Source organism: Apodemus sylvaticus, chromosome 16 (genome assembly GCF_947179515.1).
Source record: "Apodemus sylvaticus chromosome 16, mApoSyl1.1, whole genome shotgun sequence".
NCBI classification, from domain to species: Eukaryota; Metazoa; Chordata; class Mammalia; order Rodentia; family Muridae; genus Apodemus; species Apodemus sylvaticus.
The window spans coordinates 17,386,161-17,413,109 of NC_067487.1; the positions used below are offsets into that span (position 1 = coordinate 17,386,161).

Sequence of the window (26,949 nt, forward strand, 5' to 3'; positions counted from 1 at the left end):
GCTGAAAGCAAGCTGAGAGTTACTCACGCCAAGCCATTAGCCTGGAGCTGGGCTCAGGGCCAGGGCCCATGTTTACACCAGGCCTGAATCCCCCACACCAGACAAATACTGCAGAGTTAGGAAAGTCAGCTTTGAAGAGTTTTGCTGGCCGGGCGGTGGTGGCGCACCTGTAATCCCAGCACTTGGGAGGCAGAGGCAGGCGGATTTCTGAGTTTGAGGCCAGCCTGGTCTACAGAGTGAGTTCCAGGACAGCCAGGGCTACACAGAGAAACCCTGTCTCGAAAAAATCAAATCCCCCCCCCCCAAAATATATACTTTTGCTTTCTCAGAAACAAAGGCTGTATGTAGGTCAAATCTGCATACCACAAGGCCAACTATGGACATGTGGCAAAGGCAAGGCTGTGTCTCCACAGAAACAGCTCTCAGGTGAAAACTTCTCAAGGGAAGAAATGAAGATGGGTGTCTGAAGGAAGGATGAGCTCTGTTCCCGCAAGCAAATATTCTGGAATTATATTATTCAGGTTTTAGCACCAAAGGGCTGGGGATCAGTCTCTCAGTCGCTGACTTGGTCCAATGTGCAATTAAAACAAAAGAAAGTCCAGTTTTTGTCAGGCATGGTGACTCATACCTGTAACCTAGCATTTGTTAGGCCAAGGAAGAGGATTAGTGGCAAGGGTTTGGGAAGGAACTTGCTGTTCTCTACCTCGAGAGCAGGAGGGGCAGATGTGCACCACAGGTCATGGAAAGCTGCTGACAGGTCCTGCTGACCTTCTAGACTGCAGGGGTCTCTTTCCTTAATGGGCAAGGTCAAGTGTAGGTGACACCCTGTGAGTGCCACAGCCACCCTCTGAATCCCTGGTCCAGCGGGACCCTCCAGACCTAGTACCTGCATCGATTTGCATTTACAAATGCTAATGGTGGTAAACACTGAACTAACATTACCAGTAGGAAGCCCAACCACAAAACTACCAGCAACAGCATTAGGACCCTGGAAAGCTATCCTGTACTCCGGAATAGGTGCCCAGGCAGGCACCAATCTGAGCAATTCTAGTAGATAGGCATCACTGCTATCCCTTTTTGATAGATGCATTCATTACCTGAAGCACAGAAAAGTTGATTAACTTGTCTAGGGTCACAGAGCACACTTCTGCTAGGGTCAGGCAGGGTTTCTTCTAAGGCCCTAGCTATCCACACTTGTAACGTATAAGTTCAGGGAGAGGGTGGGAAGTTTTCGCAGAACTAAAGTATTCCTTATTTAATAGTACAGTTTATTTCTGGGATGCTGGGTTTCAACCCACAGACAAGGGACAGCGGTGCACACTTTACATATCAAAGCAGACCTGGCCTCCAGGTTCTCCCAGCATCCCTCAGTCCCTACCTGGCAAACCGTGCCCCCAATTCTAAACTTTGCAGCCCAAAGCTGGGGCTACCCTTCTTTATCTAATGCAGACATTTTGTAGGGCCCCACCCCACTTCTCTCTGCCTTTTCTCTTTCTCCCCCCCCACTCCCCCCCCCCAAGCAATGGTAACTTCCCTGGCCTCCTTCCTTGTGGCGAGAGAACTTACCCAAGAGCATCTGTCCAATAAGCCTGTAGTTAATGGATCTAATCTGGCTTAAGTCGGCTGGCTTCACTGGCAGCAGAGAACTAATTTATCACCAGTATTCCTGAATGAACTTCAGCATAAGAGCTATTTTGGGAGAAGCCCAAATAGAAATGTAGTCTGGGGGCTGGGGAGCTCGCTTTGTGGTTAAGGGCAATGGGCTGCTCTTCCAATAGAGCCCAGGTTCAATTCCTGGCACCCACACTGCAGCTCACAACTGCCTGTAACTCCAGTTCCAGAAGACCTGACACCCTCACCCAGACAGACATGCAAACAAAACACCAAAGCACATGGAAGGAAGGGAGGGGGAGGGAGAGAGGGAGGGAGGAGGGAGGGAATCCACAGATAGGGCAGTTAGAGCAGGAGCAGCACACACACACACACACACACATACACGCAAACATACCCACCACACACAATGCCAATTCTCAAGTTAAAGGACAAAGCAGTGGCTGGGCCAGGGATGTGGTTCAGGGTAAGGGCCATCAGAAGAAACCGACCCCGTGCTCCACAAAAGCTCTCAGGAGTAAATGAACAACCTTAAAAAGCCATCCCACTGGTGTTTGCTGCCTGAGAAGGATTTCTATAAGCCAGCTCCTTGGCCGGTTGAGCCCAAGGCTGGCTCAGGTAGAAAAGCTCTAAGAAGCAAGGCCCTCAGAACTGATCTAATCACCTCAAGAGGAGGAGGAAGGCTGGAGGTGAAACACGAACCAGCAAAGACAGAGGGACGGTTAAACCAAGCACTCGAACATCAGATATGAGGCATCTCCGAGCTTCAAACGTACCATGGGAAAGATCTTTCAAGACAGAGACTCTCAAACATGTATTTTTCCCCATCAATTCTGCATTTAACTTCCAAAACACAACAAAAGATCCTTGTACCGTTGACTCGTTACCTTTTTAAATAGTCATTTGAACAGGGCACCTCTGTTGCCGAGGGCTGTGGTGACAGCCATGCAGAAGAGGAGTGTGCTGAAGCAAGGCCTCACCGGCCAAGATGGCGTGCCTATCCATCCTCCGGAGCGCTCGGAAGGACCGCGTCCACCAGCCAGCCCTCCAGTGTTTGGAACAAGCCTTCCTCTCTCATCGTACCCATGGGACGTCGCACAGTCAGACCTTAGCTGCGAGTGCACCGTCACGTACTAGTTTCCAGACCCCATACGGGCCTGAAAACCAGACGCACTGAACATATGGTCAAGTGTTTCCCTGAGGCACGAGAACCGAGGCAGCCTCCACTGCAGCCCTTCCTCCATTGCACCTCCTGCTTCTATCAGACCCCGGGTCTACTGCAGACTTCCTTCCCTTCCCTAGGCTGTGTGCTTATACGGCTGGCTTCCTGCTCTCCACACCACTGTGTGGACTCCCCCCTCCTCTCTCCACAGGAAGCCAGGCCAGTGTTCACGCCAGTGCCTGGCTCCCTCCAGCAAGGCATGGAGTCTCCCCTTAGAGTGCAAGAGGACAACTGTAGGTTCCCAAAGGACCAGGCCCCAGCTTGCTGAATGTGGGGGCCGACATTAAGCGTGGATGCTCAAAGGAAAGCTACCATTTCCTTCCTGAATTAAAGCGAAAGAGCACCTAACCACGTGCCGGGGATGACAAAGACCTGGAAGGAATATCCGGGAGTCCTGCTCAGGGCAGTGGGCACCACTGCTATCACTCTATTACACACTGAACATGGAGAGCGCCCTGCCCGAGGCCTCATGGCCAGGCCGCTCGAGGTCCTGTGCTCTTCCTCAGGGCCAGTGATGGCAGTGGTCCCCAATGGGACACTTGCCAGGCGATGGCAAGCATTTAGGGGCTTTCCGATGGCTGACACACAGCACTGTTCACTGCACTTTTCAAATGTGCTGACCCATAGTCAGCCAGCAAAAGGAAGGTAACACCTGCCCAGTGTAGGGCTGGTAAGACAGTTCAGCAGGTAGAGGGGCTTGCGGCTAAGCCTGACAACCCGAGTTCCATCCCCAGGACCCACATGATGAAAAAAGAGACTCCTGCAAGTTGTCCTTTGACTTGTGCAACAAACACACACACACACACATTAATAATGGTAACAATAACAACAAAACAACAACAACAACAACAACAACAAACAAAACCTTGCCCTTTACCATGTAACTGGGTATATGGTAAGAGTACTAGACGGTACTGTGGTTTCCAGTGCAGAGGCTGGGCAAGGACTGAAAGATGCATCTCCATCATGGCGTGCATGCATCTACCCTCCGTATGTGGGACCCCAGCACCGCGCCTTTCTTTTCTGTGTCTCTTGGCAGGGTGATGGGCAGGAAAGAGTTCTGACTTCAATCTTTCCTTGAAGCTGCAGGTGTTAAATATCTACTCAAGGTTCTGGGGTCAGTCATGGTGCTCTTTAAAAAGTTCTCTAGGGCTGGAGAGATGGCTCAGCAGGTAAGAGCACTGACTACTCTTCAGAAGGTCCTGAGTTCAAATCCCAGCAACCACATGGTGGCTCGCAACCATCTGTAATGAGATCTGAAGCCCTCTTCTGGTGTGTCTGAAGACAGCTACAGTGTACTGCAACTACTACAACTACTACTACTACTACTACATAAATAAATAAATCTTTGGGCCAGAGAGAGCAAGGCTAACCAGAGCGAGTAGAGGTCCTAAATTCAATTCCCAGCAGCTATATGAAGGCTCACAACCATCTGTACGCATATACATAAAATAAATAAATAAATAAAATAAATCTTAAAAAAAGTTCTCTAGATTAAACAGGAGCCGGAAGCACATCCCTCAGTCTTTCTGCTGTGTACTTCCCACCAGTGTTCGAGACGACCCTTAGCGCCCTGCTACGGAGTGCTAGCTGCATTCTGCGTAGCTGTTCCGAGGCCAGATCACACCACACCAACATGCTAAAGCAATTACCAGTGCCAGCCACGCACTCGGAAAGCCTCTTGCAGAAGGAGGCTCAGCCCTAGTTCCCAGTCCCAGTTCTAGAACCCAGCAGAAAAGGCAGGGCCAGAGAGACCCGCTTAAAAGCCTCCAGGGAACAAGTCTCTTCAGGCTCAGCCCTCACCCTTTCCAGGGTTGATGCTGACTCTAAGGCATGGTCTTCATTTTAGTCAGAGATGGACCTCAATGGCACGGTTTAAAAAATGCTGACAAAACTGCATGATGTTCTCAGAGTCCGTGACAGATGCCGGCTTGGCAGCCATTTTTCAAACCTGAGGAGTTCCACATGTATTGACTGGATAATACAGATTCATCAACACTGTGGAAGCTCCAAACAAGCCTTCCTAGGATGTAGAACCTCTGAGCACATCAAACACTGGCAATTTTTGTCCTGAAGATTTGGAATTTATGCAGGAGACAGGGGTACTGGGTACCACTGGCTAGTGGTAAACAGAGATCTTACAGAGAGAAAGCAGATTCTTCCAAACAGGACTGGCCCTGGCGATGAGGCCTAAATGCCAAGATTATGCCCAAGGCAAGCCAGTGTGGGCAGTGGGCAGCAGCTTGGTGGCACACACTACTTTCCCGTGATGGTAACTCAGACCGTCAGGTTCAAAGGTAGTAGCCCAGAGTCAGACCAAAGGAAGGACCAGAGTTCCCTGCCTCAGTGAGAAGCACCAGGGGTGGCCTCACCAGCCGTGGCCAAATGCCCAAGTTCCCCGGGCTGGGAGTCATGAGAAAACAGTGCCCAGAGTACAGTCAGGCTTGGAGGCGGGAGGCTGAGACACTGCTCCGATAGATAGATAGATCCAGGTGGCGTGTGTGGGTTCAGGAGTGGATGCTCTCAGACCTTGCTGGGTTACAAGGTGAGCTCATGTCCTGTAGAAGCTTGGGTGTGGTGAGGTGTGGGGGTGTCAGGGAGAAAGGCTGCTGCAATGGGGAGCAGAACAGATCAGAGGGTTGGAACCCATCAACTTTAGAGGCTGAGAGTTCACAGCCAGGGGCTCGGCATTTCCTCCCTGACCCAGGAGGCTGTGGCCCCTAGCTGAGCTATTCCAAGGAGACTTCGGATTTCAGACCAGAGATCAATTTTTCTTATGCAAGCTATGTTGCAATCAGAGAAATTCTCAAAGGGTCTGAAGACGATAAGGAAGGGCCTGTCATGCCTGTGTGACCAAATGAAGCCAGCCCATACACTCTTCAGGGATGAGACAGCAGATTGGAGTTCACAAAACTAAAATGGGCTAATGGGATTTAAACAACAGAATCTGGGCATCCACTAAGATGTGGGCTTGGGTGGAGTTTGGTGGGAGTGCATGCCTCCAGTTAGCATCCTCAACCACCTGGGGAGATCTCAATCACAGGCTAGTCAATGGGGGGAAGGGGGCTTTGCACGGCACGAAGGTTGGAATCACAGCTATTAAAATATTAGGTACTTTTGCTTACAGGAGCAGAAGAGGCAGGCCAGGTCCTGAAAGTCACCCCAGTGGGAAGCCAGGTCACCTGACTCTCCAGCTGTTCAGAGGCTGTCTCAAGCTGAGCCATGTCTCAAGTTTCATCCCAAACACCAAAAACGAATGCAAAAGATAGTGTTACACAAGTCTCAGAAATGCACACATAAGAGGAGGCCAGGTGTGGCGCAGCACATCTGAATTCCAGCGCTGGAAGGCAGGGCAAGAGGACCAGATCGCTGCAAGTGCAAGGTCTGGCCAGACTAGGGAGCAAATTCCAGGACGGAGACCGTACCTCAGAAAAGCCCAAACCAACAAAAAGACCCAGAGAAAGAGCATGGGAAGGATAATTTATTCTAAGTCAGACCCCAGCCCCGGAGAGGCTGACAGAAGGCTCAGCCCTCTGTAGAAATCCCATCTGGAAACCCTCAGAGAGCAGCCTTGGGCATAATCTAAAGAACCCAGGGCAGCCTTTGCATCCCGTGAAACTAAATCTGAACCTCGACGCATTCATTACCATCCTACCATTTCTACAGCACCGCCACACTGAACAGGTCACTGGCCCCTCTATTCAGACTCGCTCTGACAAATCATGCTGAGAAATACAAATTAGGAGGGCAGCTGTCTCTCTCTGCTGGCAGGGACGCCCACACCGCTCATTAGAATGCTGAATAGCCAAGGCTCTCACAGAGTCACGCCCCAAGGTTACAGCCGGGCAACTCGACCAGGATGCCTAGCTGGAAGAAGGCAGAACTGAAGTGGGGTATGTGGGAGCAGCAGGCAAACACTCCTCAATGTCCAGACCTGAGATACTGTTGTTAAACTGAGACCTGGAATGCTTGTCTGAGCAAAGAGATTCATAATGCTGCAGCCGCAGTAGATAGGACACACTGTGGGAGTCCCACACATCATCCTGTAGGTGATAACCAGGATACGCGTGACGACTCAGGCAGACCCTCTCTCAGGAGTTTAAACGTCGAGGAGATGTCCAATCTTCTGGAAGATTGTGCTTTGGTGTTTGTTTGTTTGGTTTGGTTTTTTGAGACAGGGTTTCTCTGTATTGCCCTGACTGTCCTGGAACTCACTCTGTAGACCAGGCTGGCCTCGAACTCAGAAATCTGCCCGCCTCTGCCTCCCAAGTGCTGGGATTAAAGGCATGCGCCACCACTGCCCAGCTGTGCTTTGTTTTAAGAAGCACAATATAGTTAGTATACAGAGGAAAACAAAGGCTTCCAGATACACACATACAGACAGACAGACAGACAGACACACACACACACAAGCACACACTTGCACTCACACACACCTACATTACAAACTGGAGCTAAGAAGTCTAATAAATTATCTAAAGAAAGATGAAAACAGCAACTTAGAAAAGGTCAGGCCACACACCTACCCAGCCACCAAGCAGAGTGGCCATTTGGGAGAATAAACACAGCCTCAGAGCTAAGCATGTCACGTGTCACGGCAGAGCTGAAACAGTTTTTTGACCCTACCCCTTCCCATTTCAGGGGCAACTGAGGTGAAGCAACTTTGTTTGCATAAAGATATACTGCTGAGAAAAAACTTCAGCAACAAATCTAGTTGATTTATAAATATTCATGAACACATAAAAATGCCAGGAGAAAAACAACTGAACGGAGAATTTTATTTGACAACTGCCCGATGCGGTGTGCTGGGACAGATGGAGATGTATTGGTAAGCCCGTGGTAAATTCTAGCATCTAGCGGGAAGGCAGGCCTGGTAGGACAGGGCATGGGTGAACCCCGTGTCCTAGGAGTCAGCTTTCCTGCTTGGTCATGTATTAAAGTGGCTGCTTACAAGTCATAGCAGGAAATTAGCCAGCCCACTGAATCTGTTCGGTGCATCTGCTAATGTCTAGTAAGTGTAAATCAGAAACATCACACAGGATTACACTGAGCACTTACAAGTTGCTAGGAAACAAGAAGTCAAAGGACACCCAAAAAGCCAGGTCCTTCCCATCCTCTGGACAGTCATCAGGACTCCAACCACATTAGCCTCTGGCTAGGGCAGGATCTGGGGACAGCTGGGGCCCTCGGGCTGGCAGCGAGGCAGTCTAGGCTTCTGAGTGATGCAATTCTATCTGGGTGTCCCTTCCTCCTACTCCCAGATACCAGCTTCAGGGAAGTGCCCAGCGGATGAGGCACCAGCCGGCCAGCTTCTGTGGACAATTCGCCTGCCAATCGGTGAAGCACGAAAGAGCTTGACATCGACACAAGTTTTTAGATTAAGTAAAATATTTAAAAAAAAAAAAAGAGGCTGGGGAATGTAGTTGAGTGTCAAAGTATTTAGCCTAGGGCACTGGAGGAAGGCCCTAGGTCCTCATTCTAATACTCTGAAAACCCCTTACACACACAGACACACTCACAATAAGTAGCAATAATAGGAAGAGGAGGGATTAAGAAGGTTTATGCATGTATGGTGATAGTGGTGGTAGTGGGGGTGTGAATTTTCCTGAACCCAAGTCACAAGAGTCAGACAACAGTCAGACTTGCAGACGAACCCCTCCCCCCTTCTGCTCTCCTCACCCTGGAATACCTGTGACTTCCTGTCAGCGAGCCGCCTTTATTTCACACCCAGGATGCCACACCACAGCGCCCTGAACTGGCCCTTCCACGTATCTTTTCCACAAGGAATCCTTCCCACAGAGATACAGAAGAGTTTGGAAAATAAGCCCAAACTGCCCCACATAGCATCAGAGTCCTCTAGCAATACACACGTTTCACTTGGTCCCACGGGGACTGTGACATCAGCGGTGACAGGGACCCAGAGTATGGACAAGGGGCTTTACAGACACCTTCACATTAACCCTCAGACCCTGCCTAAAGCGAGTAAAGCTCATCTCTGCACCAACATTGACAAAAAATGAGTACTCACCACAGGCCCCCACGGCTGGCTACAGGCAGATGGCACTCACCTGGGAAGCCTTGTGTCCACCACGATATGTAGCAACCCTGGTCTCTACTGCGGAAATGTTTAGAGAAGGAACCAGGTTGTCCCACTAGCCACCACGAGTTGTCTTACTCACTGGGCCGACAACACAGGTAACTTGCTCTCTGAAAATTATGAAAGCCTCTGCCACTGGCCCCACAAGATACTGCTACAGCCCTGGTCCGAGGGACTGCTGCTGTGGGGTCACTAGGCTGCCACGAATGCATGCAGGATACAACTGAAATTCTGTGATTGACACCACAAAACCATGGAAGGTCACAGGGTGATCAAAGTTTAAAAACCCTAGGATGTCAGGGAACGCTCTCAAAAGTCCTGTCAGGTCTCCCCAACAGCGCACTCAAGAGAGTGGTTGGAGTTCTGACTAGGGCTCTACGTCTACAGTAAGACCTGAAAAGGGTAAAGAAGAAAAGAAAAGACACCGCCACCAAAACCCAAACCAGACCCACCTGTGTGCCTCAGGTCAGCTGCTCAGGACCCGAGGCACCGTCTCTCTCAACCATTCAGTACCTCCAGCAACATGTTGTAACAAGAAAGAGAGGCAGGCTATGCCCAGGCCTGCTGGGCGACTGCGCTATACAGAACAGGTGGCGATTGTACTGTAGCGGCTTCTGTTCTTTGAGCACTCGAAAGGCAAAGCTTTCACCCCATGGACGCTGACAGACCTTGGAGGTGAGGCTGACCACGGAGTGCCCCTGGCTTGTCTCAGGCAGCAGGTGCAGCCTGGCTCAGGCCACAAGGCTGCAAGCAAGGTTGGTTTAAGAGGTGGCCATTGTCACAGCTCTGTGGCTCTTTGTCCGGGCTCGGCTCTGTGAGAAGTAGCAGGCACTGCTACAAGCCTGGAAATCGGAGTCCGATGACGTCATGACCAGGTCTGACCTGTTCTTCCACCTCCACAGGACCTCATTTCCCCGATCTACAAGCTACCTCTGACTGAAGACTCGGAGTGTGCCTGTGTCTAATGGAAACCTTCTAGCCTGGGCATCACTGAAATTATGTAATGCGATCCATCCTCCATCCAAACGACAGACCCAAACTTCGGACTGAGACCAAGGGAAAAAGAGAACAGACTTAAGCTAATTTTTCCTTCCTGCTTCCTTTGCACACGATAACCTAACAGTGATTTGTACTGGGCTCAGTGATCTTTAGTGGGACTTAGCAAATCTTTCCTGGTCTTCGGTGTGAATACGACAATTACTGTATCTAAGTCTATGTGCCTTAAAAGAAGTCAGTACTGTACACAAGTCTCAGATACCCAGAGGAACACTCCTTTTCTGGTGGATTTTTCAGCCATTCTGGACTGGAAACGGGAAGTGACAGCAGCAGCATCTCTGACAGGGTCTCTTCCCTTTCCTAGGGGCAGATGCTGAGACTACCACCCTGTCATTCCAAAACCAAGGAGAATCAGTCCCTCTAAAGTGCACTGCTGACTGGAGCAGCGTCTGGCACGCTATAATGAGTGGCTGCATCCTTTGAGAGGGCTGGAACTGGGACGGCCTTTCATCTGCGAGGGCGGACGGCGCACAGGCACCGCACAGTGGTATGCAGCATGCTGGCATAAAAGCCCCGCAAACAGTTTCAAAGTCTGAACATGGCTTACGAGGAGCACTGCCATTTAATGCCAGGCCTTGATCGTCTCTCAAAGACTGGAAATGGTACAGTTTTCTAAGAGTAAAAAATGCAACAATGAATTTGCCAGAAAAAGTTACCATGCGTGGATGCCATCTCCCTAAGAGCAAATAATAATAATAATAATAATAATATGATAATGATAACAATAACAACAAAAATAATAATAGTAATAAAGACTAAAAAGCAATATGCAGTACTGAATGAAGTCCTCACCCAAAGGTCTGTCTGGAACGGCTGGGGGCTGAGCCCTGTGTCTACTGAGCAGGGCCAGAACCACAGCTGAGTCGATTGCAATGAACAGGCTAAGACCACATTTACCCTCAACTGCCCACTCCACACACCAGCAGTGCCAAGCGTGGCACCCAGCCTCGGCCCGATAAGAAAGAAAATGGTTAGGCAAGCATCATCCACAGGAGAGGTAGCCAAAGCGGGAAGGAAGGGACATGAACATGAAATCCAGTCATGGACACACTCCACTTCAAAGAGGCAGGCAGGCCAGAACTGGAAAATCCAGGCAACCAGGACAAAAAAAAAAAAAAAAAAAAAGTAGATTACAAAATTAAAGAGACTGTGAAACCCAAGCCTGGAGCCCGAGCTGGAGACATATGCTGGAGAGAGGGGCAGGTACTCACCAGCCAGGAGCTGAAGGAGAAAGGAGCCTGGCTCTGGAGGCCGCAAACAGGCAGGTAGAGGCAGAGCCCAAGTCAGGAGGCTGGGGTGGGGGTGGGGAGGCTGGCCAGAGGGCAGGAAGGAGTGGCAGTTAGTAGTTAGCGGTGCCCCTAGCCTGGGGGTGGGGTGGAGACCAGGAAGGAGGGCAGAGCAAGAGGCAGGAAGCTTTGAGGAGGGTGCTAGGAAAAGTTTTGATCCCACAGCCTCAGACTAGTTGAACTATTCAGCAGCCAAGAGAAGCTTGCTCAAGGGGACAATCCAGTCCAGCGGCCCGCACTTTTTCTCTCTTGAAAAGAAGGGAGATGTGTTATCTACCTGCCTGTCTCCACCCAGGTGGGTTTAGGTATTTGTATGGAAATGTAAACAGAGAAGACAAGGGAAGGGGTTTAATAAAAATTAATTTATACGGGGCCTGGTGGCTCACACCTTTAGTCCCAAGCAGAGGGCAGAGGCAGGTGGGTCTCCATGAGCTGCAGGCTAGCCCTCAATAAAAATAATACAACAGTTGTGTTTGCAACAAAAGAAATGATCCAGGAACAGAAACCTGACTTTTAAGAACTGCCACTGAGGGCTGGGGACAGACAGGTCTCTTTATGAAGCAGTTGTCTACCATGAGGGGAAGGCCACTAGTCACACACACCACATGCACACCTAATACATATCACACAGACACACACACCCCTCATACACATCACACACATACACATCTCATACACACATACACATCACACAGATACACGTACACACACTTGGTATAACAAGTGACAGAATACTAGGAATGCTTCATGATATATTAGGCTAGAAAAAAAAATACACAACTAAGATGATCCCATTTATAGAAGGTAAGTGTAGCTGAAGATGGAGACGCCTGTGTACCACTCCAGGTACCTAGAGGACAACGCTGGAGGGAGGACTGCAAATTCCTTTGATGTCTGTCCAGTTTAGAGAGGAAGTATAAGTCCAGTTTGGTCACAAACACTAATGCAAACTAAAAATAAGATGGGGGGGGGGGGGGCCCGCGGTGGTGGCGCACGCCTTTAATCCCAGCACTAGGGAGGCGGAGACAGGATCTGAGTTCCGAGGCCAGCCTGGTCTACAGAGTGAGTTCCAGGACAGCTAGGGCTACACAGAGAAATCCTGTCTCAAAAAACCAAAAGTAAAATAAAAAAAAATAAAAATAAGATAAAGGGCCGGGAGAAGCAGCCGAGGTGGACAGTGTGCGGGAGCTCCTGGGTTCAGTCCCCAGGAACAGGGATGGGGGAAGAAGGCATGGGCAGAGAAATGAAGAAGAAAGGAAAAAGTTCATCGATAGCTTTCAAATATTTTCTAACCAATGAGAATTTCCCTCACACTGGTGTGGGTGCAGGCAGATGCTGCTGGCGCGGTTCTTACCATTCTTTGTTATGTGTTCTTTACTAGAGGGAAGAAGCCAGGCGGTAAAGGAAGCCAAGCCACATTCTATTTGTGAAGGAAAATGGAGGGGGAGCTTGGAGCAGGTCCTCATCTGCTCTGGGAGAGGATGGGGCGGCTTGGGAAGAGGAGGACGGGGGCTCCGGGAGAAGGAAGATGGAAACTTGGGGAGAATGAGAATGAGGACTTGGGGAGAATGGCCTTTGTACAGCAGAGTGAGGGTGGGGGGAGGAGTACCAGAGCAGTCGGGAACAGAAGTCACACACAGCCCAGGCCGCCAATGAGCATGCTAATGTGGGGCTTCATCTGCTAAGAGACTACAGAAGCAAACCATCTGTCAGGGACAGCCCAGCTTGGGGGCGGGGCGTGGGGGGTGGGGGGGTGGGGAGCGGCCTCCTAGATCCTAGATCGGCCAGCAGATCTCCCCTCGGATTGGATAATAAATATTCTGGAAGTCCCTGCGGGGTGAGTTAAAGATGGTGGGAGGACGGCCAGCAGCAGGGATGGGAGCACCAGTGGCAGGGATGGGAGCACGTGCTCCAATCTACAGCTTTCACTTCAGGGAGCAGCAAAAGTCCTGTGATATCCAACCTGCGCCCTGCCAGGAGGGGCCATCAGACAACTACTGGCCGACTAGACTATACAGACCGGGAGGGTAGTGAGAGACGCAGACATTGGTGTGCCAGGTACTTTACAGGAAACCTCTCTGCAGAAAGCAGTCACAAGCTCACACAAGGTTTGATTATTTATAGATGCTTATTTATTTCAACAAAAATAGATTTAGGAGTTGATGGCAGCCCTTTGTTAACCACTGCTTTCAAAAGTTGCTCTATTTACTACGAAAGACCACCTTCCTATTGAAAACATCCAGCCCCTCCCAGGACACACTTAGCAACTGAATGGACATCAACCTAACCCAGCCCACCCTCCCCAGACAGTCAAAGATTAGAGATTCGCCCTCTCCAAGAGTTCTTCCTTAGGGGAATCTTCTTCTTTGGAGAACTGTAGCAAGACGCGCCCTTGCTTCCTCATATTTCTCTAGGCTGTTAGCAATATTAATGTATGTGGGTATGCACACAAGTGTCTGTGTGTGTGCAAATGTGTGAAGAGTTCACAGTAGCCAACAGAAGATCAATTAATTCACGTAAGTTTCATCTCCACACTGGTAGAACCCAACTTATAAGGCAGATTTAGAAAGAATTAATTTTGTGCAGATTTCTTTTATAGTTCATCTATATAGCAGAAGACACAGAAAAGCTATAAGATTGTAGTAATAAGTTTCCGGGAAGAAATACTTCAAATTCAAACAAAGAAACCATGACTAACTTTCCTCTTCGATTCATTCATAATAATTATTTTCCTTTCAAAGCTGGGTTCCGCATCAAAAACAGACTGAACAATCAAAGCCTCCGCTGATAAGTGGATTAAGGCCCTTCATTTTTACAAAGCATTATTAATAGTTCAAACCTGTGCTATTGGAACCAGCACCTCCCCCGCTTGTTTGAGGACCTAACAGTTGGGTACGTAGAGAGGCGGCCCATCCACCCTGCTGCTATTCATTCAACAGCTTCACAGTACAGCAGCCTTACAAAGTAGACGGAACTTTCAGGCAGAGCCCAAAAGGAAACCCAACCAAACCAAGTCCTACCTTGGGTTTTCTTTTCCTCTCTTCAGGGGCTGAGCACTGCAAACAGCTGCATCTCCAGACTCTGAGCTGACAGACAGACACAGCCCCCGCTATCTGCAGCCAGGGCAGCTCCCTGCCTTTTATGTAGTGTCTTGGGCTGTGCTTGCTTAATTCATTCCTGATTCTACTCAAGAAGCCCGGCCTCTCAAGGCTGGCGTGAGAGGAATTGCTGATGGTACTTTTGACCATAGGTGCAAAGGAGCCTTGATCCGCACACCAGCAAACATGCAAATTCATGTGCAAGTCCAAAGAGTCAAAATGTTCAAAGATTTTATATATATATTTAAAGGTGAAGATGCTCCAGGATATTAAAAAAAAAAACTTAAATATTTTATCTGTGATCTTGGAAAACCTACCCAGAGAACAACACTCTTAACTTGAGCCAGCTTCATTTACAGCTATTTACCCAGGTCTTTACTGAGGGCAGCTGAATGGTTGCCATGACAACCTCGTAAACAGGCCTGAAGGACCACTGAGGGCTTTACTGGACTGTTTTGTTTGGAGAGAAGAATGGTGGCTTTAATGGTTCCTTTTACCAAAATCTTCTCAAAAGGTAAAGCTGCCTTTTTACAGACCTTCTGCAGGACACAGTCCTAAGCAAAAGAAAAGGCAAGCCCTAGAAATATTAAAGGGATCAACTGGGGGCGGGGATCAGTAAAACAGAAAAGAACCCCTGACAGTCAGGTACTGATGTGGGTGTATGGTCTCCAGTTAAAGTACACAGAAGAAATGGAACCGCCTCAGAAGACCTTAATCCACCATAGTAAGTTAAAAGAGCAGACGGCCTACATAGTTCTAGACAACACACACGTCTTCATTGTTCACTCTTTGGCCAGGTAGATCACAGGATAATCTTATAAAATCTTTTTTTCTTTCTTTTTCTTTTTTTTTTTTTTTGAAACAGGGTCTCTCTCTTTCTCTCTATGTAGTCCTAGCGGTCCTAGAACTCACTCTGTAGACCAGGCTGGCCTCAGACTCAGAGATCAGCCTGCCTCTGCCTCTGGAGTACTGGAGTGCGCCACCACCACCAGGCAAAAAGATTTCTTGTGTAAAATACTCGGTTCAACTTGAGCCACAGCCTACATTTAGCACTGGAACACCTTGCGATGCCAAGAAAGGCGGAGTCCCATTTTAGGGTTCAAAGTCTCAGAAATTAAAGCATTTAAGAATGGACTCAAATAGCATTTCATTAGCACTGAAAGGAAGAGGGGGGGGGCTGCAGAGGAGCTACAAACCGGGCTGGGGGAGGAAAGGGGGGCAGAGAAAGATAAAGCCCTGCAGGTAGATAGAGTTGAGTTAGCCTGGGGGTCAGTCACGTGGTGCTGGAGCAGCGGCAGGGTAGGGAGGGGGGCTTTAGGGCAAGAGTGAAGACCAAATGTTAGGAAGAGCACACTCCTGAGGGAAGACAGAAGAAAAGGAACCGTGATGGACTGAGGAACTCGGAAGAGCAGCAGACTTAGGGGGCAGCTCTGAGTGTGCGTACCAGGGGGCAGGCACCATCTTCCTAAAGGGCCAATTACTCCTCCTATCTCATCAGCATGGCTTCAGGTGCGCCTGGCTTCCTAGGTTAGGTAACTGGTCTGCCAACCTGAATTAGTTCATTTTAAGCATGTCAGAATAGAAGCCATAAATGTGGAATATATTTCCCGCTGCCAATGTGAGGCAGGCGTGGATTCCTTCGTGGTACTAGGCAGCTGTCTGGCATCTGTACGCCCTCATGAAGCACACACTTTCACCCATCTATGTAGCTGTTGTCAAACAATAGTCTAGAGACAATTGGCTTAGAGAGGAAGGCTTGTCAAAGCCTAGACCAAACCTTTGGAGGATTTCTGTTTTCTCCTACTGCTCTCAGGGCTTCTGGGCCTGAATCCCTCTCAGGGGGTGCATGTCAAAGTGCTAGACCGGAGTTCAGTACCTCCGGGGGCAATGGGGTTAAAGTTCAGAGCCCTGGGCACAGGATGAGTGACCCAGTGGCCGCAGAGCTGAGGTGCAGGGACTTAGGGAGAAACATGGCCGACAGAAACTAGTCCTAGTCTTGGAGGAGTTAGGCCCCTCCTTCCTCTGTGTGGATTCTGGGGTCAAACACAGGTTGCTCTGCTCGGGGGCAAGCACTTAATCCTGCACGTCTATCCTGCTGGCCCCTTGCGTGACATTTAAAGGACATAATTGGAGCTGGAAAGACCGACTCAGTAGGTAATTGTGTGTGCTGTGTGGGCACGCAGTCTCCAGTTCTAATTTCAACACCTGTTAAGAAGCTAGGCAGTGGTGGTGCACGCCTGTAATCCCAGCACTTGGGAGGCAGAGGCAGGGGGATTTCTGAGTTCGAGGCTAGCCTGGTCTACAGAGTGAGTTCCAGGACAGCCAGGGCTATACAGAGAATCCCTGTCTTGAAAAAAACAAACAAAAATCAAACAAGAAAAAAAAAAGGAAAAAAGAAAAGAAAAAGAAGCTAGGCTTGGGGGCTGGAGAGCTACCTCAGAGGTTTAAGAGCACTGGCTGCTCCTCCAGAGGTCCTGAGTTCAATTCCCAGCAACCACATGGTGGCTCACAACCATCTGTAATGAGATCAGGTGCCCTCTTCTGGTGTACAAGCATGTATGCAGGCATAACACTGTATATCTAATAAATCTTACTTCCTACCCCAAGAAGCTAGGCTTAGTCACATATATGCCTGTAACTCCAGTGTCTGGAGCACAGTGGAGGGGTGGGAGTGGTCTAGAGACAGAAAAGAAAGATCTCAGGCTCTTTAGAAGAGGCAGTTTCAGAACAAACAGACACCCAAGGTGGAGTGATCCAGCAGGGAGTGCACACCACACAAGCCAGTGACTACTCAGCACACACGTACACATACGTGCACGTGCTTACCAGACACACAAAAGGAGGTAACTCGTCCTGGAAGACACAATACCTTTTTTTGTAAGGTTTTCCTTGTTTGGCACCCTTGCCAGTTTTTGTTCTATCTGCAGTGACAGAACGGTTCGGCACTTCACACTTAAGGAATCCTAGATTCGTTAAAAGATCCTACACAACCTTTGGACTGAATGCGTGCTGTGTAATTCCAGAAAGCACAATTCAAATATTAATCTCCAGTGGTGAATCTTTCTGCTTTACAAATGCTGTGGGCCGATCGGCCACCCACCTACATCTCCTCCCCAGCCATGGAAGATTCCAGAATGTCCATCCCTTGCAGAAACCTCAATATCTGAGTAGAAACTACCAAGCCACCAGTGGAGGAGGTTTTGTCAAACACCTGGTGTGCTGGAAGGTGGGGCTATCAAACCTGGGGAGGGGACAGCAGAGGTAAGTGAACGTGCTAGTATGTTAAAATTTGTCCATGTTACGTGCGTCATCTGACTTACTGGCATATCCCACGGTGACTTCCAATTATAGAAATGAAAGACGATTGCAGGAACACAATGCCAAAATTAAATTAAGTCGCTGGGGCAGCACCACGGCTTAAGACAGCACTGATCTTTAGTGACAGGGACCACCATATACCATGGCACTTCAGGGATATACCTTTCTTGTACCCTGGGTCATGCAGAAGGACACAAAAGAAGAGACAAGCTTGCAGAGTGGGACTTGAGCACCCTCACTGTCTATCAACTGAAAATCTGCAGAGAGCATTGCTGGAAAAGAAGAACAACAGATGAAAATGAAACCCATAGGGCTGGGGAGATGCCCAGTGGCAAGAGAGCCGGCAGCCGGGCACGAGCACCTGCTTAGGATCTCCAGGTCAGGAAACCCTGTGACTGCAGGAAGCCCAGGCTGGACCCAGGGTGTGGAATGGCAGCCGGAAGGACCTCTGGCACTCCTTTGCAACCGGCCTCGTAGGATAATTAGCAATCTCCAGGTTCAATGAGAGACCTTGTCTCAGGAAGATATCTACCTCAGGCATATGATTACATCCCTACTAGATATGGTCTCTCTTGGCTGAGGCCTGGCCTTCAGCCTCCCCCACACACTGGCTGTCTCTCCCTCATTCTTTCCCCAGACCAGTCTTCCTATACTGTTTCTATTGTCTTTCTCTGTAAGACCCCAGCCTAGAGAGATGAGACCTAAGTCCTGGCCTTTGGTGAGAAGACACGTTTTTGAAAACAGTATTATATTCTTAAAACTTGAGTAGAAATGTTCTGGAATCCATACTGTTTCTCTCCTCAAACCTAGGCCCTCACCAAACCTATGACAGATTAAGGAGGCATGGTGGCCAGGTGTGGTGCAAGGGGCAGCCTTGGCTGCTGCCCTGGGCAGTGACCCTGGCTTCACCTTAGCTCCTGAAACTGTAGATAATTTCTCACCTCGGGAAGACTTCCCTAACACTCATCAGGTCTTCCTCCTTCTTTAATTCCTACAGAACATCCTCAGGGGTTCTGTGGAATGTTAATGAGAGACTGTTCTGACGAGATCTCCCTTACTAAAACACCAGGCTGGGAGAGAGATCACAGGCCAGGATGCCCTCCAGGAGACATGAACAAGGTCCTGCAGGTTTGCTGTCAATCCAGAAGTCGCCCATGGTCTTGAGGCAGGGTGGGGCCAGCTGCTGCTACACCCTTCTATATCCCAAGGGGAGGCTGAAGGGCTGCATCACCACCTAAATACAACCCAAGGGACATACCTGCCTTCTAGGAACCACGAAGGTCTAAAGTGGCTATCAAGCCCAGAGCAGGCTGCAGACCACCTCCTATTAGGAGTAAATTTTCTTAGCTTCATTACAAGTTGGAAGTAGAAGGATTCTCTCCCAACTCTATACATAAGAGTGGTGAGGAGTGAGGGTCAGTAAGGGATGGAGGCTAGAGAGAGAGAGAGAGACAGAGAGAGAGAGAGAGAGAGAGAGAGAGAGAGAGAGAGAGAGAGAGAACCAACAGCAACACCATACAAAAAACCAAAAGTGACAAAGGATCCCAGATTCTTCACACCTGACGGCCTGTGCCTATCCTGGGGTGGCAGGAAGGAAGGCCGCTGGCCCCCCCACACCTGGCCACTCTGCCATTCCTGCATGTGGTCTGTGGCCCCCTTCAGTCCTAACCTACAGTTCTGTGGCCGACAGACTTCTTAGCTATTGTGGGTGTCCCTTTTGACCACAGAACCTGAAAAAGACTAATTCTAGACTCTGTCCAGAGTAGCCAGCATCCCCACGCTGAGTGACACACAAACACCTTCACAGTCACGCCTCCAAGCTCCCAAGGTAAACTGGAAAGGGTACGGGTGCATGTCATCCTCCCCTGGGGTTGGAGACATAGTCCCCAGTCCGAAGAGAGGGAAAGGCAGACTCCTCTGGATTTATCTTTGGACTAAAGACATTTGTAAGACATCCCAAACATTTCCTAGTACACAATGGACAGGAACAAAACTTGATGCTCTTGAAGGAAATGAGTGAACACTAATCAGGGCTTCTCCGGGAATCTTCTCACTCATAAACCACACCTACATTTTAGGTCAGAGACGAGTTGGATCTTGTGTCAGGGACTTCGTATTCCAGTACCTTTAAAATGGTATTATGATATTTTTTATAACCCAACCCTTGGCATGTGGCTAATTAGTGTCTACAGAGTCTGGGCGACAGAGCCTAGAGCCAAGGGAAACACAGAGTTGAGTTTACACTTTGTAAAAAACTCAAAGTAATTGGGTACAATCAAATCTCAGCATGAAAAAATAACAATAAAGAAGCCATTTCTTCAATTCTGGCTGTGGCTAGGCTTCAAGTTTCTACAGTCTGAAGGAAAAATGAACTTTGTGCCATCTAAGAAACAAATCATCAAGAATAAAATTTCTCCAGATGAAATTTCTGCCCTTAGACAGGGCAGCATTGGAGCTAGAGAGATGGCTCAGCAGTTAAGAGCACTGACTGCGCTGACTGCGCTTCCAGAGGTCCTAAGTTCAATTCCCAGCAACCATGTGGTGGCTCACAACCATCTGTGATGGAATCTGATGCCCTCTTCTGTGTGTCTGAAGACAGCGACAGGGTACTTATATAAATAAATAAATCTTAAAAAAAAGAAAAAAAGGGCAGTATTAAGACACATTCCCACAGGGTGTGGTGGCGCACGCCTGTAATCCCAGCACTTGGGAGGCAGAGGCAGGCAGATTTCTAAGTTTGAGGCCAGCCTGGTCTACAGAGTGAGTTCCAGGACAGCCGGAACCATACAGAGAAACCCTGTCTTGAAAAACCAAAAAAAAAAAAAACCAAAAAAACAAAAAACTGAATTTGCGATGCCAAGATGGACAGAGCTGCCCAGGGGCGTCTCAGGCAGGAAGGAAATGAGTCAATGGTACACCAGAAATCTAATGAGCACCCATACCCCCCCTCCCCGAGACTCCCAACTGAGAAAACACTGACAGGACCAAAGGATGAGTGAGATATGGCACTATTAGACCTGCTACACCGAAGGGAAACATTGCCAGGTTAGACCAGAGCACACAAGAACACATCTGTGGCCAGATGTGGACTCAACACAATGGTTAAGTCAGGGGCCAAAGTCAAACACCAAGGGGAACGCAGTCACAGCTGCTGCAAAGCTGTGAGGATAAAACCCAAGCTCTAGGGGACAAGGGTCAGCTCCGATTTCTCATCTTCATCTTCATCCTCTATCCCTTCACATGTCAGAGTTCTTCAAGTTACTATCTTGGGGGAGGGGGTCTCCTCTTAAGAAGGGTTTCTAAGGGGCTGGTTTGCCAAATGAAAACGAACTCATTAGCCGTTTGTGTGGGTTTGGGATGTAGCTCAGTTGTTACAGTGACTGGCATGCAGGGGCCCTGGGTTCTGTCCCTAGCACTGCATAAAACTGGTGTGATACATACACTTGCAATCCCAGCCTGCAGGAAGAGGCAGGAGGATTAGAAGTTCAAGGCCAGCCTCTGCTACATAGTGAGTTGAAGGGCAGTTGGAACATGTGAGACACCCTGTCTCAGAAAACACACACACACACACACACACACACACACACACACACACACACACACACGGTAAAATTTTCATTCAGCTTTGAATCCAGTAACTAACTTCTTTGACTTAATCACTTAATATCCCATTTCTCTTGTTAAAGTGGCTTCTGCTCCTAGGTGAATCTTGACACTTAAAATGTTTACCTTTAAGCTATCTTGTAATTAAAGTACTTAAAATAGGCCTAGAGAGAGAGAGTTCAGTGGTTAAGAGCGATGGTTGGGCCACAGTGTCCGTTCCCAGCGCGACCTCTTTATGGTAGCTCGCAACCATATTTAACTCCAGCTCCAAGGGATCCGAGAGCACCAGGCTCACGGGGTACACACATACATTTAGGCAAAACACCCACACTCATAAAAACAAAATACGTGTAATTTTAAATTTAAAATATAAACTACTTAAAACACATTGTTTCTTAGTTTATAACCTCACAGCATTTAACAGTAAGGCTAAAAAAAAAAAATTAAAAAAAAAAAAACAAAACTAAACTAAAAACACCAGCTACGACAGAAAAACATACTAAATGGTTCTTTCTTTTCTGCATCTTTGGAGCTGGATCCAAACACTTTAAACAAAAAAGAAAGCAATGACAAACACATTGACTTTACAAAGTCTCCTTTCCAAGTAGGGCTTCCTAAGGCCTGAGGGCATCACTCAGAAGCTGGCTCAGGGTTCCACACTTACTGTCCAGTTGGAGAAATCAAACCTATGGGCAGCCCTCCTGCAGGAGAGCCCAGGCTGGCTCTGCGGAAGCCTTACCTTGTGCGTGTTCGGCTTGATGCATCGGACAAAGAAGGGATTGGAGGAGCTTAGTGTTGCCATCAAGGAATGCAGGGAGTCCTGAAAGTCAGAACAAAATAAAAAATAATTAAAGTAGCCGGGCAGTGGTGGTGCAAGCCTGTAATCCCAGCACTCTGGGAGGCAGACAGGCGGATTTCTGAGTTCGAGGCCAGCCTGGTCTACAGAGTGAGTTCCAGGACAGCCAAGGCTATACAGAGAAACTCTTATCTCGAAAAAACCAAAATCCAAAAAAAAGAAAAACCAATAATAATAATAATAATAATAATAATAATAATAATAAAGTCAGATGAATGAGCATTCTTGATTAAATGATCTCATCACGACATAAAACAAGGCAAAGATCTCACTTAAACATTTAGGGTGTAGAGCCTCACACACACAGCTCCAGCTCAAGCCATCCGTCTGTGGGGCCCAGACTCAGTTCCCTCATCCATACAACGGAGAGAGTGGCGTGCAAGCAGCGTGCGCTCACAGGGCCACGTGGGAGTGGGCTCTACAATGGATGCCAGGCAGCTGGCCCAGAATAAGCATGTAGTAGCTGGGAGTTGGGGGCTGGCACCACCACATCTGCCCCGCGCAAAGGCTGCCCTTCATGCCTGGGGACCTGCCACACCCCCAGGACTGCAAGCTATGCTGACTACCCTGACATGTGACACCCGCCTCCCCCTCCCCCACCCCCCAATTACGGCAGCTCAACCCCCTGCCTCATAGGGCGGGTCATCAGCATCTGCTGACTGACAGGATGCCATTGACCCGGCAGCCACTTAAGGGCAAACAGATAATTAAATGAGGGGCAGAGGTCCTCACAGGCTGTGCCTCCAAATGACAAAGAAAGCTTACACATTCACAGTGCTGCTGCGCTTGATTTCACTCAGATGTGGGTGACTGGAATCACTGTCATTTGGGTAAAAATGGTCACTATTCCCAGGTATGACATATCCCCAGGTTATAGTTACAATACATAGAGTAATGATATATATATATATATATATATATATATATATATATATATATATAAAATGATCAGGTATGATAGTTAATATATATATATATCATATATAATATTATGTATATATCAATATATTATATATCATAAAGTATCTTCTCATATAATTAATACATATTTATGATATACATATACATATGAAAAAGACCAACGTTCAGACATGGGAAGAAATATACCCTATTTTCACATGAAATTTTAAATACAATAACAATGATTTGGGAAGGCAAAAGAAGCCTTCTTAAGAAGACCAACTATAGCCGGGCAGTGGTGGCACACGCCTTTAATCCCAGCACTTGGAGGCAGAGGCAGGCAGATTTCTGAGTTCAAGGCCAGCCTGGTCTACAGAGTGAGTTCTAGGACAGCCAGGGCTACACAGAGAAACCCTGTCTCGAAAATCCCCCCCCCCAAAAAAAATAAAGAAAGAAAAGCAGTTATTTCAACATCTTAGTATTAAATAGCTTTCTCTTATTTATTTAAAAAATATTTTATGCATCGTGCAAAAATACATATCTTGACACATTTATGTATATTATATACACAAATATATAATTTTAAATCATTTCAGTGTTTCTTAAAATTCTTCTATACATATAATCTATAACTGTATCTCTTTTAAAGATATCATAGTATTCCAGGTTCTTCTTGTGGTAAAGTATCAAGACAATAAGCCTCTAAATATGTTGTTGTCAATATTAACACCCAAACACAGGAGCACTGGCTAGCCTGCACAGTCCTCCCCATTCTCAAAACAAAAATAAGATCTGAAGTCATAAAATATTTCTATTTTAATCACCTTGGTAATTATGAGGTTGTTATTCCACTAGAAAGAATAGCAAAAAATATTTTGTTAATTGAAATAATAAAATCTCAAAGAAAGTCTAGAATATTCATGTGTGTGCCTTTTGTTCTTAATTGGTAGAAATTGAACAAAGGTCTTTAAGCATGACTGAAAGAAACCAGCAAGTGCTCTAATATTAATTTAGGTCCCTGAGCTAGGAGCCGTGGACCTGTAAAACTCAGCCTGCTTGTCATAACAGAAACAAGGCTCAGGCTGTTGCACACCGCATGCCCTCCTGCCTCCTGCCTCAGTTTTCTTAGAGGATGACAGAGTCCCGCAAGTCCATTGTGGACTGACCTTGAACTGCGAGCTGACTGTGGGCCGCCGGTGTTTGCTCCCACATTTCAAGGTGTCCTGGTTGTTGCGGCTGGAGACGTGTTCAAAGAGGTCATAGATGAAGTCAAACCTGCGTGAAGGAAGCGCGGCCCTGTGAGGTGTGCATGTGTGACCACCAGGTACCTGGTCACTGTAATTATGGTGTATTCCTACAATGATAATTAAAATAATAATACTGGGCCTGAAGAGCTGGAAGAGCCCACAAGGGCTCAGCTGGGCACGCCCTTAGTCCCAGCACTTGGGAGGCAGAGGCGAGTGGATCTCAGAGTTCAAGGCCAGCCTGGTCTATGGCGCTTGTCCCAGGACAGCCTGGAACAGACAGAGAAACCCTATCTTGGCGGGGGGAGGGGGACAGGAAACAAAACAAAACAAAACAAAAACCCGCTAAAAAACAAACGAAGAGAGAAAGATGGTGACCTGGGAAGGGGTCTCACTGAGAGGTCCACCTAAGCCCCTACAGCTCCCTTCACTTCCTCTGCATGAATCAGCACAGAAGCTTCTTGGGGTGGAGAGGGAACGGGTTCCTGGACCTTTCCTGGAAACCAATGCCCTTGTTTATAATAAGGCACTGTTTGCACGGAACCTACACACATTTTCCCACACACCTTCAATCATGTCTAGATTATTTACAGTTAACAACACAGTGGACAATCTCCCTAACTATGTATTACCTGTTACTGGTTAGGGCGGGGGTTCTCAGCCTTCCTAATGCTGTGACCTTTGAATACAGTTGCTCATGTTGTGGTGACCCCCCCCACAACCACAAAATTATTTTTGATGCTACTTCAAAACTGTAATTATGCTACTGTTACAAATTATAACGTAAATATCTGTATTTTCTGACGATCTTAGGCGACCCCTGTGAAACAGTCATTCAGCCCCCAAAGGGGTTACCTCCCAGTTTTGAGAAGCACTGGTCTATAAATAACATCGAGACAGAAGTCTGTACACGTTCAGTACAGCTAGTCTTTGTTTTTGCTTTATTTTTAACACAGATTTTCAATCAATAGTTGGTCAGCTCTATGGAGGAATTAACAGAATTTGTGTGTTATGTCCACTGGGCACCGTGGTGACAGTTCAATCTGACACGTGTCAGGGCAGAGTTAGCAGGAACATCTAGGTGGACACAGGTTCAAATCCTGACTCTTCTACTTTGTAGCTGTATCATAAATACAAGATGCCCCCCTCCCCCCTTCTCTCTCTCTCTCTCTCTCTCTCTCTCTCTCTCTCTCTCTCTCTCTCTCTCTCTCTCTCTCTCTCTGCCTCAGATGGCTCATCTGGAACAATGGGAGGAATTTTGGAATTTGTTCTCTGGTCCCAAAGCAAGAATAAAATGAAGATGTGGTACCAGGCTAGAGGCACAGTACCTGAGCCATGGCTGGTAGATCGCAGCTCTATGACTGCAGCTAGTGAATTTAATAAACATCAGCGCTATTGATAAATAAAGCAAAAGGCTTCCCGATAATTTATCATCTTCCTGGCACTGTGGATATCACTAGCTGCAATGTTGGGCATGGTGATGGTGTCCCCGCCAAGGGGAAAGGCGGAAGGGCCATCCACCCACCAGCTATACCCTCAAGGTAGGGATGGCAGGATTCCTCCCTGGACCTCAGAGATGGAGGCTGCTCTGCACCCCAACTGCTTTAAACTCCTAAAGAACAGCTTGCATTCTATTAAAAGGTCAAAGCTGTCAAAGGTGAAAGGGAAGTAGGCTCCCCCACTTGCAAAGGGGAACCCCGGGCTGCTGCAGCTGATCTTTGTGAACAGCTTTTCATTCTACAGCATTTCCCCCACAACAAAAGGCCGCCACTTAACATCAACAGGCAGCCTGTATTTAAATGTATCCTTTCAATGCTCACAGCTCTGACAGCCTTGTCAGGTAACATGCTGTGGCGTTTCCCAGCATCCTGTATTTTCTGCCAGGTCTGAAAACTCATCTACAAATAGAAGGAGCTGAGAATAGTTTAAGCAATGTCTTTTCACAAGCGAGAACAGAAGTGTAAAAGATCAAGCACTTCGGATTCCGAGCTCAGCCTGACTCCCTTCGCCCCATCCATCGCTGGCTAATGACAGGGTGACCACCTGGTATTTACGCTCCGAGGAAAAGCACAGCTTTTTAACCATTGTCTGCTTCCTTCCTCAGACATTAAAAGTTATTTCTGTATATATTCATGCTATATCCCCCACAGGTTTGAAAAGCCTACATGGGAGAGAGCTTTGTCTCAAATCCTGTCTCTTTTACTGAGTCGCTAGACAATAGGGAACTTCCTGCCTCAGAGGATACAAATAGCTAAACTAATCGTTAAAATTTTCTGTTTTCCTTAACTCTTGATTCCACAATGTGAGCTTACAATTCCTGAATGAATGAATAACCGGCTAATACATTCATAATTCTGGTTGTGTTAAAACTTGCTTAATTTTCTTGACATCTCAAACAATGAGAAACAGGATCCTATAAAAACCAGGCCTGAAATTGAAACAGCTCACTGACCATAGTGGGCAAGCTGGCTCGACTGGTTAAAGATCAAGTTCCTGAGCCAAACATACCTGATCTAGAAGCTCAGTTAGCCTCTGGCCACCAGCCGTGGCCACACAGTGATTCCCTCTCACTGAACAGGTAGGTGCTCCCCACCTGCATTTCCTCAGCAGCTCAACAGAATAGAGGAAGAGCATCCAACTCACAGGTTTGCCGTTTCT

The 26,949-nt window shown here is 47.8% G+C and overlaps 1 protein-coding gene across 2 annotated transcripts in view; it reads right to left on the minus strand.

Moving 5' to 3' along the window:
* Myo10 (myosin X) overlaps positions 1-26,949 on the minus strand; it is a 207,179-nt gene that overhangs the window by 45,664 nt on the left and 134,566 nt on the right. For both annotated transcript variants that reach the window (XM_052159434.1, XM_052159432.1), the window contains 2 exons: positions 24,214-24,322; positions 22,031-22,111 (listed from right to left, as the gene is read on the minus strand). In XM_052159434.1, the coding sequence (XP_052015394.1) occupies positions 22,031-22,111; positions 24,214-24,322 (190 nt within the window). The remainder of the gene's footprint in view (positions 1-22,030; positions 22,112-24,213; positions 24,323-26,949) is intronic.